At 33.0% G+C, this 15,190-nt stretch overlaps 2 protein-coding genes across 2 annotated transcripts; both read right to left on the bottom strand.

Annotated features, from left to right (window-relative positions):
• Positions 1-550: 550 nt before the first annotated feature.
• LOC114379783 (zinc finger protein 5-like) lies at positions 551-1,668 on the bottom strand. Its single transcript, XM_028338504.1, has one exon. The coding sequence runs from the start codon at positions 1,588-1,590 to the stop codon at positions 850-852; it is 741 nt and encodes a 246-aa protein (XP_028194305.1). The 5' UTR covers positions 1,591-1,668; the 3' UTR covers positions 551-849.
• A 5,441-nt stretch (positions 1,669-7,109) lies between these two features.
• On the bottom strand, positions 7,110-14,027 carry LOC114379776. Its single transcript, XM_028338495.1, has 7 exons — positions 13,668-14,027; positions 13,041-13,186; positions 12,883-12,923; positions 12,226-12,776; positions 9,515-9,616; positions 8,469-8,531; positions 7,110-7,466 (listed from the first exon to the last, which is right to left on the bottom strand). Exons 1-7 carry the CDS (start codon positions 13,719-13,721, stop codon positions 7,410-7,412), a joined length of 1,014 nt encoding a protein of 337 aa, XP_028194296.1. The 5' UTR covers positions 13,722-14,027; the 3' UTR covers positions 7,110-7,409.
• Positions 14,028-15,190: the final 1,163 nt, after the last annotated feature.

Below are 15,190 nucleotides of genomic sequence, written 5' to 3'. Positions count from 1 at the left end.
AACATTTTCAGATAAAAAACCAATATTGTTATTACAATTATATTAGTCTTTATCATCTTCCTATACCTCATCGAACTACAGTAATGGAGAAACCAAAGTTTTTACGACCATATTCCAGCTTGAAATTTACATAGTTTTCGAATTTGACAGCCTTATAATAATTTCATTCTGCATGCCCCATTCAGGTTCCCTCTGGAGTTTACTTCATTTCCTTGACATGCAACATTACAACTAGGCCTTTAGATAGGTAAATTTACCCTCCCAAATTTATATAATCTCTTCTCTCAATCCATCTGTGTTTGTACATGATTCTATTATATGAATATAATAAATTGAATAAATAGTGTGTAAACTGACATTGTGAAGGATTTTTGTAGTGTGATTCAACTATAAATTATTATATATCATTTAATTTTTATAATAATTATCCTAAAATCATATGATGATTTTTTTTTTTTAACAAAGTAAAACTTTACCATGACACTTCAAATTAAACTCATGAATTGGTGTCTTACACAGAAATAGATAACTGAAATGAAAGAGAACGTTGTTATCTAAGCACCTTATATGTACTGAAAAAAGTTATGTAGTATCAAATGGCTACAACATGCTATAATAAATTAATACATCATATGAATTGTACATGTTGTCTAAATTCTGAATGGTGATCATTGTCAGACTCTTCTTGGCTCTGCAGTGACCAAGGCCAACTAACTAATGAATTGTGAATTTTTTTTCTTCTCTTTTTCTCATTCCCTTTTCCCAATGTTTAAGAATTGATACATTAAAATAATTCAAGGAGAAACATGGAAACTGTTAATTTAACCTATATATCCTGTATATACTAAATTACATCCTTCTTAGAGAACTTCTTGTATTTGACTCCAAGTTGAGACCTAGTTGAAGATCTAGGGTTTTATTATGGTTCTGATTTGAAGCAGGGAAATGGCAAGGCTTGAATATGAAAGGACTATTATTATTATTACTTGCATTGGATGAGAAAGTAAACATGCAAGTATCTTGTTGGATATTAGAAGGGTGAGATGCAAGAGAATACCAACTAGTTTTCTGATCATTAGAAAAATTGGAATCCAAAACGCTATTTGAATTGAAGCTAATCTGAGGTTCTTCACAAAGGGTGAACTCAGAGTTATTATTATAGGTAGAGGGGTCATAGAACCAAGGAGTATCAGAAGGGTAAGCAAAGCCATGGTTGCTTTGGAAAGGGTGTTGTAGGTAACGGTTTATGGATTGAAGCTGCAACCTCTTCTTCTTCATTCTCTCTTTCTTGTGAGCATTTTGGTGCCCCCCTAGGGCTTGGGAGTTTGCAAATTCCTTGTAACAATATTGGCACTCAAATTTTCTCTCATCAGGGTCTTTGGCTGATGTTTTCTCTTGCACAGTTTTGTCTCCTCCAGAAGAAGCTGAGTTAGAGGAGTTCACACTTTCATCTCCTTCACCAGATTCTTTGGCACAACCCTCTTTTGATGAAGGGTTTAGCTCAAAGCCAAATAGCCTGAGCCTTTTCTCAGTGGAATTGCCATTGTCACAATCCCATGTTGGAGAAAGATCAATGATATCCTTTTCCATGATGATCTCTCTAATTGTGGGGAAAGAAATATAAAAATTTTGCGGTGGGAAATTAATGCAGTGATTAGTTGTTAGGCTTCTATTCCTTTTATAGTAAACTCTTAAGTCCCCAGTATGCATTGTATCTATTAAAATAACTAGTTTTATAGTACATGGACAGCACAAGGGGTATCCCATGGTCAATACAATAAAAGATTAAAAAGAAAAGTCAGATTAAGAGAAAGCCATCTCTCATGTAATAATGTTTTGTTAATAAAGAAAAACTCTTTTTGGCAATTGTAGTAGATACACCTCAAACTTCTCAATCAAAGAGGATTCACTGTAGTTTACTATTTATTTAAGGTGGAATCAGATAGTCTATAAACACTTAATAATATTATTAGTTTCCACTTGGCTTTCTCTCCCTTATTAAAAAGGAGACATATTCCAAGCTTAGGGCATGATTAAAGTTATTAAACAACTGTAGCTGCAAAAAGTCAAAGAAAGAGGAGGCACTAACTTTATAACATATCTACTACAGTACTAAAATGCATATCTAATTATTTTACTGACCAGCCAATGACTTTATTGCTTCATGTATTGTCCTCAACCTAGGCTAGGCTAGACTAATCATATATTATGAAGATTGCCTAATGAATATTACTGTAATGGATGCTAAGCCATACATAGCCGAGGCCCATTTTCTAGAGTTAATTCAATTGATGTTCTTAATTCATAAAATGCCGACATCTGTATAGAAATGTAATGTAATTATTCAGCACTAAACAAAGCTTCTTTAATCGGTAATTATCCCTCCACCACACCCACAATCACATTAAAAAGACCCTTATAAAATGTTTTTCTTGGCCATGTTTTATAAATGCTCTTGTAATATATACAAAGAAAGGAAAGAGTAGAAGCTAAAAAAAAGGAATAAAAGAAGTGGGCAATGATGTAAGCATATATACTAATAAGAGTCTTCCTCAAGATCTGGGCATATCTTCTTAGAGCAGGCAAAGCCTATATTTTATAAAAACATAATATTTTTCAGGTGAAACAAGTCATCGACTATAACATTATTCTACAAACAAACGCAGCATTGCGTTGGACAGTTGTTATAGTTGGCCCCACACTTTGTTGTTTTTGTGACAATTTAGAAAAATCATTAGATTGTGTTTTATTCCATTGTCTCTAACTAGATCTTCCATTGGTTGACTTCTTCCACCAATAAGACTCTCATGCTCATCAATTTCCCACTCCTTTTTCTCTAATTCCATGCTTATTAATTAAACTCTCTTTTTTCTTGCTTTAGGAGGAGAATTTCAAGTAGACATGCTGTCATATAGAATTTCACTATATATCCTAACATGTGGAATAAAAAGAGGCCATGAGGGTGGAGAATTGGGTTATGGTGGCTAAGTGGGTGGGTACGTTGTTGGGTGTGATGGATTGATTTTAGCTAATTTCATTTCATTACACGTTGGTTTGAGAATATCAAATCGTGGTCCCTACATCCTAAAAATAATAATGATACATGCATAAATATTTTTTATAGTTTTAAGCACTTCATCAATATTTTTTATTTATTTTCATCTTTCTTTTTTTTTTTATATCACAAACTCTATCATATTTATATTTTTATTTCTCTTTTTAGGTATTGAATAGGGTAATGAGGGTCTATTAAACATTTTTTTTAAAAAAAAAAACCTTGCTCTCCCGCCATTGGGTATTGCCCTTGCTTTTGGACAAATCCAAAGTGGGGTTACTAATTATAATTTTTTATGGGACATTATATAATGCCAAAACTGACTAAGGAAAAACTATATACAATAGTGTAATATGATAATGTAGTCATGTGATATCAAACGACAAAAATACGTTACTTCGGAGAAAGAACATGTTTAGTTGAGATGTCTTTTTAATACTGGTACATCATTCAAAACGCACTAGGATGAACATTAAAAGTTAATGCGACAACCAAGAAGATTCAACCTTGATTCTGTTTCTGACTTAAAGAGTCTCAACTCTAAGAGGCTGAAACCACTCAAACCTCTATCTTCAATAGATCAAGTAGTTCATGTTCTAAAGTATTTGGACTTAAATTTGTAGTGATATTATGCGTAAAGTGACATCAGAAATATTGTGAATGAAGGTAGTACATGTGAAGAACTTCATGAAATCCAACTTGACTCATGTAAGGGCTAAAAGCCTAAAAGCAACATACAAGGGCATTTTGGAGCTGCTTTTACATTTAGCAACTTTATAATAAAGTCTACAGAGCAGCACACAATAACGTTGGAGAGCATTCTATTTTGCTACGTAAGAACAATAACGGTTGCTATAGGATAAATAAAAGTAGTTTTTATTTTTTGAGGCTCAAAAAGAATTGTATTGTCCATAAATTTAAAAGCGTGAGATAAGTTGTGAAGTTTATTTAAATCTTTTGAATCAGTGAATTGAGTAAAAAAATTAATTAAGTAGCATAATTAAATCAATAAAAATAATGAAATATATAGCTAGCATGGAAAAGTATCATAAACTATTAAATAATATTTTAACAACTCAAGAGAATTGCTTCTTAGAGTTTCCCCAAGACACTTTAAGATAAGTTTGGCTTGTTGGCATCAATATGTTCCTCCTTTCAACGAAATTCAAATAGGATTTAACCATAGACTAGTTTAGGTTAAAAAGCAGTATCCCAAGCAAAGTGTAACATTTGTCAGAAACTGTCAAAAATGAGACTAGATTGTTAGGTGTGGAAAAACTATTTGTTACAGTTAGCTTGTGTTAGAGCTGATACACAGCTCGCCTTCTCAAGGTCCAGGTCATTTTTTTGGGTACAATGGCTGCTCACAGTACTCACTCATCCCATGCATGAACTGTTAAAGGAATCTTATCAGTGTAAAAAAAAAAATCCACTTTTATTAGTTTATTTAATAATATTACACATAAATTAAATAAATAAATAAATAAATATATATATATATATATATATATATATATATATATATATATATATATATTCTTGTTCATATTAATTTTAAACTCCTTCGTAATACTTCTACTTTTATTTTTTCTTATTTATAATATTAATGTGTGTAAAATATTTAAAAATTAGGGAATAATAAGAATATAATTTTAAAAAAATTAAAACAAAGTGATTCAAATTCAGAAACTAATATTATAAAAGCAAATGTCACAAAAGAGGAGCAAACTAAAGCACAAAAAAGCTTTTGATATTGATATTATGATAAATTGACAAATTCAAGGGCTCAACGCAAATAGAAGAAATTTAGACAACGTGGGTAATAAATTGAATTATAAAAAGATTATATTTTCAAATTACGCAAACCGCCAGAAACCTCACCTTGAACAATAAGAAATTAAATGTTTGTCGTACTACTTATTTTTAATCTCTATGTATCTACTACGTAATACCTAAAAGGATAAATATGGCCAACAGTTGCAATTTTTTAAGATGGTAATGCGCTTTTCATTTTCAAATTATGCAATGTTTTACTATTTAATAATAGTAACTTTTATATTGTAAATGAAGTTTAAAAATAATGAATAAAGATCAAAAGAATTGAAATGAAATGACTAAGATAATGATGCAGATTAATAGAAAATCATAGAAAATGTTTAACACAGTTCATATTAAAAGATCATGTTAAAAATTTTAAGACTATTCTCAAATAAGCTGAACAATAATGATCTCTTATATTAGTTTACTTTAAATGTAGTCTTATGGTGAAGTGAGTAGGACCTTTGATGTAAGAGATCAACTAGAGTATATTTGACATCTGCTAAACAATAATGACAATATGCACTATTTTACGTACAATCAAGATATGGTGAACCCAACTATAGTGACTAGATGGACAAAATTCAAAGATTTATATGGACTCAAAGAAAATCATCAAGTAACCATGATTCATTTTGGATAAAATGTTTTCTTCCTGACCATGTTCAAAAACACCTCTAAACTAAAAGCTTGTCCTAAATGGCATTCCTTGTATCACCAAATTTCTAACTCAGTCACCTTTAAAGTCTTGTTGAATGAGTATAAAGTGACTTGTAACAATTTGGTAAGTAACTCAACATTGTATATAATCAAATACAAAACACCTTTATCTGTCAAATTTTAAAATCATATACAGATCTAAAATGAATTTAATGTTAATTTTATGATGTATTAAATATCATGTACTCATTTATGAAAGGTGCAGGATTCACTCATATGAATTTGGAAAGAATTACGGAATGCAAGATTGTTTACAATCATTGAAGAAAGTTTGTAAAAAATGATTGTGGATGTAACACTTTTGCATAATCACAAAAGTTAAAAGTTGGAATGCAAATTATATTTGAGTTCCAATATGCAACATCTAACTTTATTTTATTTTAGATTTGTTTATAATTTAAGTTTCTTATATTATACTATATATGTAAATTTTTGTTTATAACTCTTGGTGGTGTATTTTGTGAAAAATAATATGAACTTATCATTTTGTGGATAAACAATTTATTATATAAAATATATTTTATATTCCAATTTTATTACATTTAATTTTCATTTCTTTCTTTTCAAGCCTAACTTATGTTTTATTTTTAGAGTTTTTACAACTTTAAATGATAAGTTATGCTATATATAATTACAATTGATTTTTAACTCTGGTTCATAAAAATTTAGCAACATGTAAAATGTGTTCTAGTTTTAACCTTTCCTCTTATATTAATTTTAGTTTTCATTTACTAAATTCTACAATGTTATAACTAAATGGATATAATTATATTATACTTTTAATTTTATAATTTACCCATGCGTCTGCCGGGTAGTGAACTAGTTTCTTGAAACGGTGATGTGTTTTTCATTTTTAATGACTAACGTATTATTCCTATTTTTATTTTTGCTTGCAGACTAATGTGTATTTCTCAAAGACAAATTAAGAATATGCCATTATAAAAATTTACTTCAACGGGCAGTGACGAAAGGCAATTTGTATAGAGCCGTAACACGTGCCGCACCGAAAAACACATGCACAGTACTTATTCTAGAAACCACATGAAATCTAATTTGATAATAACGTATCACCTACATTTTGAAAGAAAGATATTAACTTTACCTCCGAAATTCATTTTCAGTATCTTGGGCCAGGAATTCGGTGCTTACCGACACAAAATGATGTCTTCAATTTTGGGAGAAAGTAAAGCATAAACAGATTCGCAGCAAACTTTGAGATTCGATGTTTAGCCAAACATTCTTTCAAGAACCAATAAATTATTAGTTAAACCTCGCAGCAACACAGTTTTCCTCCCAATTCCTAAAGAAAATTGAGACCGAAAGCAAGACAAGTTTTGAACAAATGTAGCTGTAAAGGTAATGGTAACGGAAGCATCAAGTGCATTTTTCATTCTAAAGTCAAACTTCTGGCTTTTGACGATCTTTAGGCTCTACATTCGCACCATCATTACGGGACACAAGTTGGTAAAATGAGGGTATGCAAGAAATTGAATATTTTGCTGACACAATTAAGCTTGCTCAATGCAAAAAGTTGAACATACTCTGATTCAATTTCCTATTTCTTTCAATTAAAAAAAAAGAGAGAAAATACGGACACCATATATTACAGACCAATATCTCCAATAGACGAGCATTTTAACCCGAACTTGTTTTTCAAAAAAGGATACTTGAACCCTACAAGGGACAAGGGGTGTTATATTCGTAAACATTCTCAGATCTGTGCTTTACCATCATCCAAATTATAAAAAATAAAATTAAATGTAAAGACTGGTGTTCCAATAATGTCAGTTTCAGCATCATGCAGGATAGACATCGATCATTGTTGACGCTTGGTACGGGGCAAGAGAGCGAGAAGAATTTTTTTCCTTGGACCCTGCAACCCAAGCAACATCCATTAGACAAATAACATCATATAATCAACTTGTGTACTCAGCACATGCACCTGAAAAAACACATTCTTCTGGAACAAACACATGCACAAAGGACAAGCAATCCTAGCAAACATTGTTTCTAATATAATCTATACACCTCATTGTTGAGGATTTTGTGTTGATCTCACTAAGCAGTATGGACCCAGGTTATTTGGTGAGACCTACCCATTAATAGAAAAAATATTACTGATGACTGTGTTGCTACAACTTTGTTACAGGGTACTAGTACCACTGTAGCAATTTTACAGGCTCATCACAAGCAAAGGCAACAAAGTACAAGAAAGGAAGACAGGTAGAATAACTAGACTATCAACTTTCAGAGGTTCAGATTGCAAAATTTACAGGACAGATTTATATATAGCGTTGACTGGGAAGTGAAACATTCATGCATTTTGGTAGATGTTCTCAAACCATGCAAGAAATAGAAAGCATATCCACTGGCTAAATGTGCAAGCATGGGGAAAATTCATATCTCCCAAAAAAGCTACTAAACAAGTGAAAGAGGATTTATTGATACAAAATTAAACAGTCTCAATACATGATTTTCTAATCAATAGTTGTAACTCCACTTTATCCTCTAAGCACTCTCCTCTCACTTCATAAAAGCCAAATCTAGATTTTTTAAGGGTAATCTGAGGCATTATATTTGTTTGACATGGCTTCCGATCAAATACTTGAACATTGATGATAAACCTATCGAAGGAAAGAGAAATGTGTGGTATTGGACAAGGCATCTAGTGTACTGGGGAAATAGATACAAAAACAATGTAAACATCAAGATATCTTCAGACACAATTCCACTAATTGAACTCTGCTTCATTGTCTGAAATATACATAATCAATAATGCCTACATCCATATATTTGGTGTAATATTCACAACAGCAAGCCTCATTGAATAACACACGAATATATGCCACATATGAAAAGAAAGACAATTAATTACCATAGGAATCCCAAGCTCTTTGAGGTCATTTTCTCCCATCTGCTTCAATGCAGTCATATCCACCTAAACAAACACATCAGTGTATAAGATAACTCGCAGTACAAAATTAGAATTAACCTAATTCTTAGCCGAAGCATACAATTTACCAAATCATACTTGATATTCCACTATTTCATACTTCTGTACTAACATATCATAAATTCATTAATAAGACAATATATGATTACTTGAGCACTCAACACAACAAATTCATTAATAAGACAATATGTGATTACTTGAGCACTCAACACAACAAATTAGTTCATCTACTAGTTTAGACTTCAGAGCTAGTGTGTGGAATTCTTTAAATGTCAATTGAAGCTAAAAACTTGTCAATCACTGTAGGAAAGTAAAAACTAAGCTCCCATGCTGTTATTCAAGGGGTAAGTTTAATAATTTCAACATTGCCACCTCAGGTGAGGTTGAATGCCAACCTAAGAAGAGCAATAGAGATTAAAAGTATATACAAATTATAAGGCATGATTCTTTAAGCAATGATTCAAATGTTGACGTTCATACCCAATTTACACAACTATGAAACACACAACACACAAACATTAACACAATTTGTCAATAAACAATGGATTTAATCTGAAACTCATGTGACAAATTTGAAGACCTAAAATTTTCAGCCACCCATGTCATATTGAACATGAAAGAGCATTATGCAGGTTAGTAATTTTGTGAACAGAACAGAGAGCTTAGTAGAATTCATCCATCAATGACATAATAATGAACCAAACTGTCCTGATGCAAAAGGCAAGAGTTAAATCAAGAGGCAAAATACTGCTTAAGACTATCCCAGGCAACAATCAATTGAAAGTTCCCTAGATTTATATATGGTCTATTCCAATAATTTTCCCCGGTGGAATTCCAATAGCAGCCAATAAGTAAATGATTTTGACATCTCATTGAACAAATGACGACACAAATTGTCAATTAAATTTGAGAACAAAAAATACCAGGACAATATAATTTCATTTACAGAAACAAATTAAGATACATACTTCCTCAGCCTTAAAGAGAATGGCATATTTTTGAAGTCCCAATGCATGTAACAGGCCATCCACAGTTTGGTGAGACTGTTGTACTTGTACTTGTTCATCACCCTACATGATAACCATCAAAGCCATGTTAGGATGCTAACATTTCTTCACACAACACAGAGAGCAAATTTATGCATAAGCAAAAGCCAGAGAAGCATAAGCATTAACGAAACAGTACTTTTGATTATGTAAAAAAGGTATCCAACACAATATCTGTTGATGGAATATTATTTTTCCTAAATGAGTGTTTCTCTAGTATAATCTTTCCTGTTTTAAAAGACAATATTAGGCTCGTTCATTTTTTATCCAAAATGCCTTCATAAATCAAGAATATTAAATCATGTCAATGAATCAAATAAGGGTCATTTGAGACTATTATTGGTAAGCACCCAAGCACTCAAGGAACGTTCCCTTAAAAGCTAGTTGTCAAGGGGGGTAACCGAATCCCTTAAGTACTCCATCAAGTATCTCATACTACTTGGTGTGGGACTTGTGTACCCCATAATACCCAAGTCCCAATCAGTTATTAAACATGGACCAGAGCGGACCGGTTTGTTTGATTTATTTAACTGAAAACTGGACCTGTAGCTTATCAAATTGGAAATACATTTAACCTATGCTGACACAATCAACTCGGCTTTGAACCAGACAGAAATAATAAACTCAACCTGTCAGGGTCATTACAATGGCAAAACCATTCTCAACAAAATAACAGAAACCCATTAGCTTCTCCAAGCCAGATAGCTCGTCACTTGCAGAGGCATTCATAAGTCATAACTAAAACCAACACTCCAGCAATGAAAATATTCACCTCAACACAATAAATTATTTGATCATTTGACCATCATATCTCCTAGAAGGGAGCTAAATATAACAATCTCCTGTATCTATTTTTTGGGGTGAACACAATCATTGGACATGTGCCCCAGAATCAGATTATGATATTTAAGCTTCAATTGCAATAGGTGTCTAGACAAAAGAAACTTTTAGAAGAAAATCTAAAATCAACAGATAAAAAACACCTAACAATCAGCATATACACACCTAACAATCTAGTAATATAATATAATGATTCCAAAAAGTAACTCATCAAACTGTTAGATTATAAGAAAATGAAAGGTGGAGATGAAGAGTAACTCTTTTAAGGTTTATTCTTGGAATAACTTGATCAAGTTACTTCCCATTTATTTTCTTGAAATCTAATGGTTAAGATTTGTTACTTGTTAGAATTTTCTTGAAATCTAATAGTTAAGATTAGTTACTCGTTAGAACCATTAGATTTCAAGAAAATGAATGATGAGGATAGATAGTAACTAGTTACTCTATGAGCAACTTGATCCCTCCTCATGTATATATACACACACGCACAAAAAGGGGGGGAGGAGAGAAAAAAGGGAGAGAAAGAGAGATAGTAGCAGCCATCAGGCTAGCGCATTTTTGGTTTTATGCGTAAGATAATAGATGTAATGCAAATGATTTACACTTAAGCATGTTAATGCTCAATTTAAAAATTACTCAAAATTAAAGGCATGTTTATCATTAACAATCAAAAACCATAGCTTAAACAATCGTAGTTAGTAAAAGGCATAACTAAGTTGGTGAAAAATAAGAGTCATCAACTTTTTTAAATTTCATACTTCCGTAAAAGTTCCCAGAGACAAGAACACTGATTGGGACGATCACATAATGCTACAAATTCTGTGGACAGGGAAAAGGAGGACAGAAAGACAGTAGCAAGGAAACTGGCCCGCAAAGTGCAGTGCACACCAAGGCCAACAAAGGAAGGCGGAAACAGGAGCTACAAACTAAAGGGTTGACCTTGGCAGGAAATGCCAGAAAAATGTGTGGCTGGCTGGAAGAGCAACAGAAAAAAATGTGGGAGATGACAACTACGGATTTCTAACCCCAAAATGTTTCTGAAGGAGAAGAGGATGTGGAATCATAGAAGTACCAAAAAATGACTTAAGGAGAAGAGCAACATGGATTGTTACTTCTTGTTGGTATAGATACTATATCCTTTGCTTTTCAGCTACAATTATGGCTATTATCCATGCAATGTAAAGTTCCCAGTAGCAGATTCTCCACCAAAGCACAATAGCAGCATGTGCTACTATTGACTACTCTGGGTAAACACAGGAAAAACTCTACGTGACAGTCAGTTTTCAAATGATTGACAGTGAAAATTTTTATTAGCATACTGTATTAAGTTAATAAATATGACCCAAAACACCCAATTCTACAAATCTAGCAAAGTCAGTCAATCAAGCACTTCCCTTTCATAGGAAATTAGGATTACCAGAAACAGAGCTTCGAAACTGTCACAATAAGATTACAGAGTTCACACATACCTATCGAATTCTAAGATCTGATTAACCACCCAGAATTTATAAATATCTAGCCTAGAAAAACAGATCCCATAGTAGAATACCACGATTTTCTAATTGAATTTGAATCTCCCCAAGATAATTATAATTTGTCTTCCTGGCTGTAGGAACAGTCATGCGAATAAGTTATATTTTCATAACCCACAGGCATGTGGTATAGCCAAAAGGGAACCACAGAATCAACTTGGATATCCATCAGATGGTAATGGGAAATGTTTCTCTGAGTAACATCAACAAGAAGGGTTGAGAAAAATGATATCTAGAGGCCAGAAGATAAGTAATACTCACCACATATGAAGACCTTTGAGCAACACTGCCCGATGGAGGAAGTTGGCCAGGATGAGATGCTACAGGCTTGGCAGTTACTGGAGGTAATGTGGACATTGTGGAGCGTGACATGAAAGATTGAGGTGCACTTACTGGAGGCCTCGAAGTTTCTAGAACATCCCTACCTACATATGAAACTGAACTGACACCATCATATGTCCTGCTTACAGGCCTTCTATGTAGGTCTTGGACATCCCTTTGGGGGGAAATCCCCCTGGAAGTACTTGGAAACCCATCTGGTGATCTTCTCCTAATATGATCCAATGTCCAAGGAGAGTATGAGCTTCTCATGGATTTCATACGCAGTAAATCATCAGAACTTCTAGCTGAGGGAATTTGCCTCAACAGACTAGTTTCCCTTGATTCTGGCCCATGCTGCTTTGAATTATAACTGTTAGTCAGAGGGTGACTTGCCTTTGAAAGTTTTTCACGGAGGTCCATATGCCTCTTATTGCCATTGCTGTCAGTCTGCCTAGATGCACTTTTCCGCATGAGCTTCAATCGAAGGTCATCTTTACCAATATGTCCACAGAAGTGAATTAAGAGAAAAAAGATTAGAAACACAAAAACCATTGAGTAAGGTAAAGATGTGGAAAATTCACTGCCAAGGGAGCTTACTGCCATCCAGTCCATTTTGCATGCTTACATCTCCTCGGTGTCTGCAGAAGATATGAACAAAATTCATGAAAGCTAATTTCAATTAAATCATAAAGAAAAGCATGTAGCCTATTCTCTTTCTCTCTTGTTAGACCGTAACAATGAAACCACAGACACACCGTTTATTGCCGCTATGTCCATTTCCATACCACCCAGAATTATCTGCATTACTTCCAATTCTGTCTCTTACAGAACGCTTAGTGCCAGCTGAGTGAAGAGAAGAGAAAGAAGAAACATCTGCAGCAGATACATCCCTCTTCACAACCTAAACTCAAGTGTAAAACAGAAGATCATGGGCATCAATCCAAATATCCCATTCATGGCATATAAGAGCAAAACTATACTTCTCAAAAGGTAAGAAGTGGTGAAAAACGAAAATTAAACCGCATTCCTTAACTCCTAATAGATTAATTTAACAACAACAAAAAAAGTAATAGGCTAATAGCACAAAGTGATGCCGAATGTAGAACTAGATGTAAACAACAAATGAAATCATTTTGTATCGTGTTTATTCTAACAGAAAACAAACATAAAACTTCAAAAAAAGGTAAAGCATCATATTCACTGATAACTTCCCGGTTGCTATTTGACGAAGCAAGTAGAAACAAGTCAAATCCAAAAAAACAGTGAACAGAATCAAAGCAGCAAAAAACACACATAGATGTTCCTTGTATAGAAAGCAATAACTGCAATCTAAGCGTAAAAAGAAGAATTAAAATTTCGAATTAGACGAAATTGCAACTTACATGACCGCTACGCCCTAGAGTAATGGTGACGCGACCCCTCGAAGGATCGGACATGATGATAACCGAAACTCTAACTTATCAATTGAGCGAAAACTTTTGCAACTGCGACGACGAACTGTTACCGCTACAATCGCGAAGAGTCACCGTAACCCTAACCCTAACCCTAATAACATTGCCGCGAGTCGAAGCAGCGATAGAGAGAAACACGACAACACCACGGTTTGATGGATAATAGCGGAACGAGTTTCGAGATTCGGATTCAGCTTCGAATTAGTGAGAGAGAGAAAGAGAGGCGATGATTTGGCGTTGAAGTGGAAATGGAGCACCGAGTGGGGTAGTGGTGCTGTGCGCAGGGAATATCGTGGCTTCATGATTGAATCAGGACCGTCTGATCAACAGACCGGCGGTGCTAGGGATAGGCCATTAATAAATGATCCTTTCTATGTTTCCCTCAAGTGTAGTTTTTTATTTTTTAAAGGGTGCAAATTTGATAATCATGGCGTTGGTCCATCTAATTTAGTGTTTTTTGTTTTTATTTTTCTAAAATATTTTCATTCTAATTCTTGTAAAATACGTTTATTTTATTTTTCATTCTTAAAGTGATTTAGATAGCGCTTTGAATAATAAAAAAATATTTTAAATAGCAAAAAAATATTATCTAAAGCACATTAAGGATAAAAAATAAATAAATAAATACATTTTTCAAGAAATAAAATAAAAAAGAAATTACAGAGGCAAAATTGAAAAAAAATTAAATTACAAGTGTCAAACATATATTTAAGCCTCAAATTTTTATTATTTTACAAATTTTATCACTCAAGTTTTATTTTTATGCATTTTACCATCACATTGATAACAAAACGACATAAAAAGTTATTTTTCAAGATTTTTTAACATCATTTTTAGTTATAATTGATATACAAAAATGACTTTCTACATCGACTATAGCCGCAATCGATATCAAAAGTTAAAATCATTCATCTTTAATAAATAATTTTCAAAATCGTCTAATTTGATATATAGTTTTACAAAATCAACTAGTTTGATAAAAAAAACTCGTGATTAGTAATGAAATGCACAAAAATGGAAAACTGGTGGTGGTTAAGTTACATTCTTGAATGACTACAAGTTTTGACTTTCTAAAGATAAAAAAAAAAAACATTCCAGAAAGGGTGCAAGAAGTAACTTGGAGGTGTAGGATGCAACAATCCAAAAGCCCTTGAAAATATGGCTCAGCTTGAGAGTGTGTTAACCAAGCCCAAACTGTATACAAGTTGAACATAGTGACCCACATTAGAAGAACAAGTACTAGCTAACAGTTGTCAACTCACCTTTAGGGGTGTTCCTAGGTATGGGTCACCCACGAATCTAATTTGATCTAAACAAATTTGAACAGTTTAAGTTAAATCATTTATGTATTTGAGTCAAAATTGAATCAAACTGATCAAAATCATTCACATACGAGTTGGGTCTGGGATTTAGATTTATAAATTCGATCAAAATTAAACCCAACCGATCAAAAA

The sequence above is a fragment of the Glycine soja genome, chromosome 2, assembly GCF_004193775.1.
Source record: "Glycine soja cultivar W05 chromosome 2, ASM419377v2, whole genome shotgun sequence".
NCBI lineage: Eukaryota > Viridiplantae > Streptophyta > Magnoliopsida > Fabales > Fabaceae > Glycine > Glycine soja.
This window is presented reverse-complemented; position numbering and strand designations above follow the sequence as displayed.

What these genes read in the sequence shown, in the direction of transcription:
- LOC114379783 (XM_028338504.1), bottom strand. Translation starts at nt 1,590, where the DNA reads ATGGAAAAGGATATCATTGATCTTTCTCCAACATGGGATTGTGACAAT.
- LOC114379776 (XM_028338495.1), bottom strand. Translation starts at nt 13,721, where the DNA reads ATGTCCGATCCTTCGAGGGGTCGCGTCACCATTACTCTAGGGCGTAGC. An exon ending in CTCTAGGGCGTAGCGGTCAT is followed by an intron (nt 13,187 to 13,667) that starts GTAAGTTGCAAT and finishes ACTTGAGTTTAG; the next exon opens with GTTGTGAAGAGGGATGTATC. An exon ending in TTCTCTTTAAGGCTGAGGAA is followed by an intron (nt 8,532 to 9,514) that starts GTATGTATCTTA and finishes GTGTTTGTTTAG; the next exon opens with GTGGATATGACTGCATTGAA.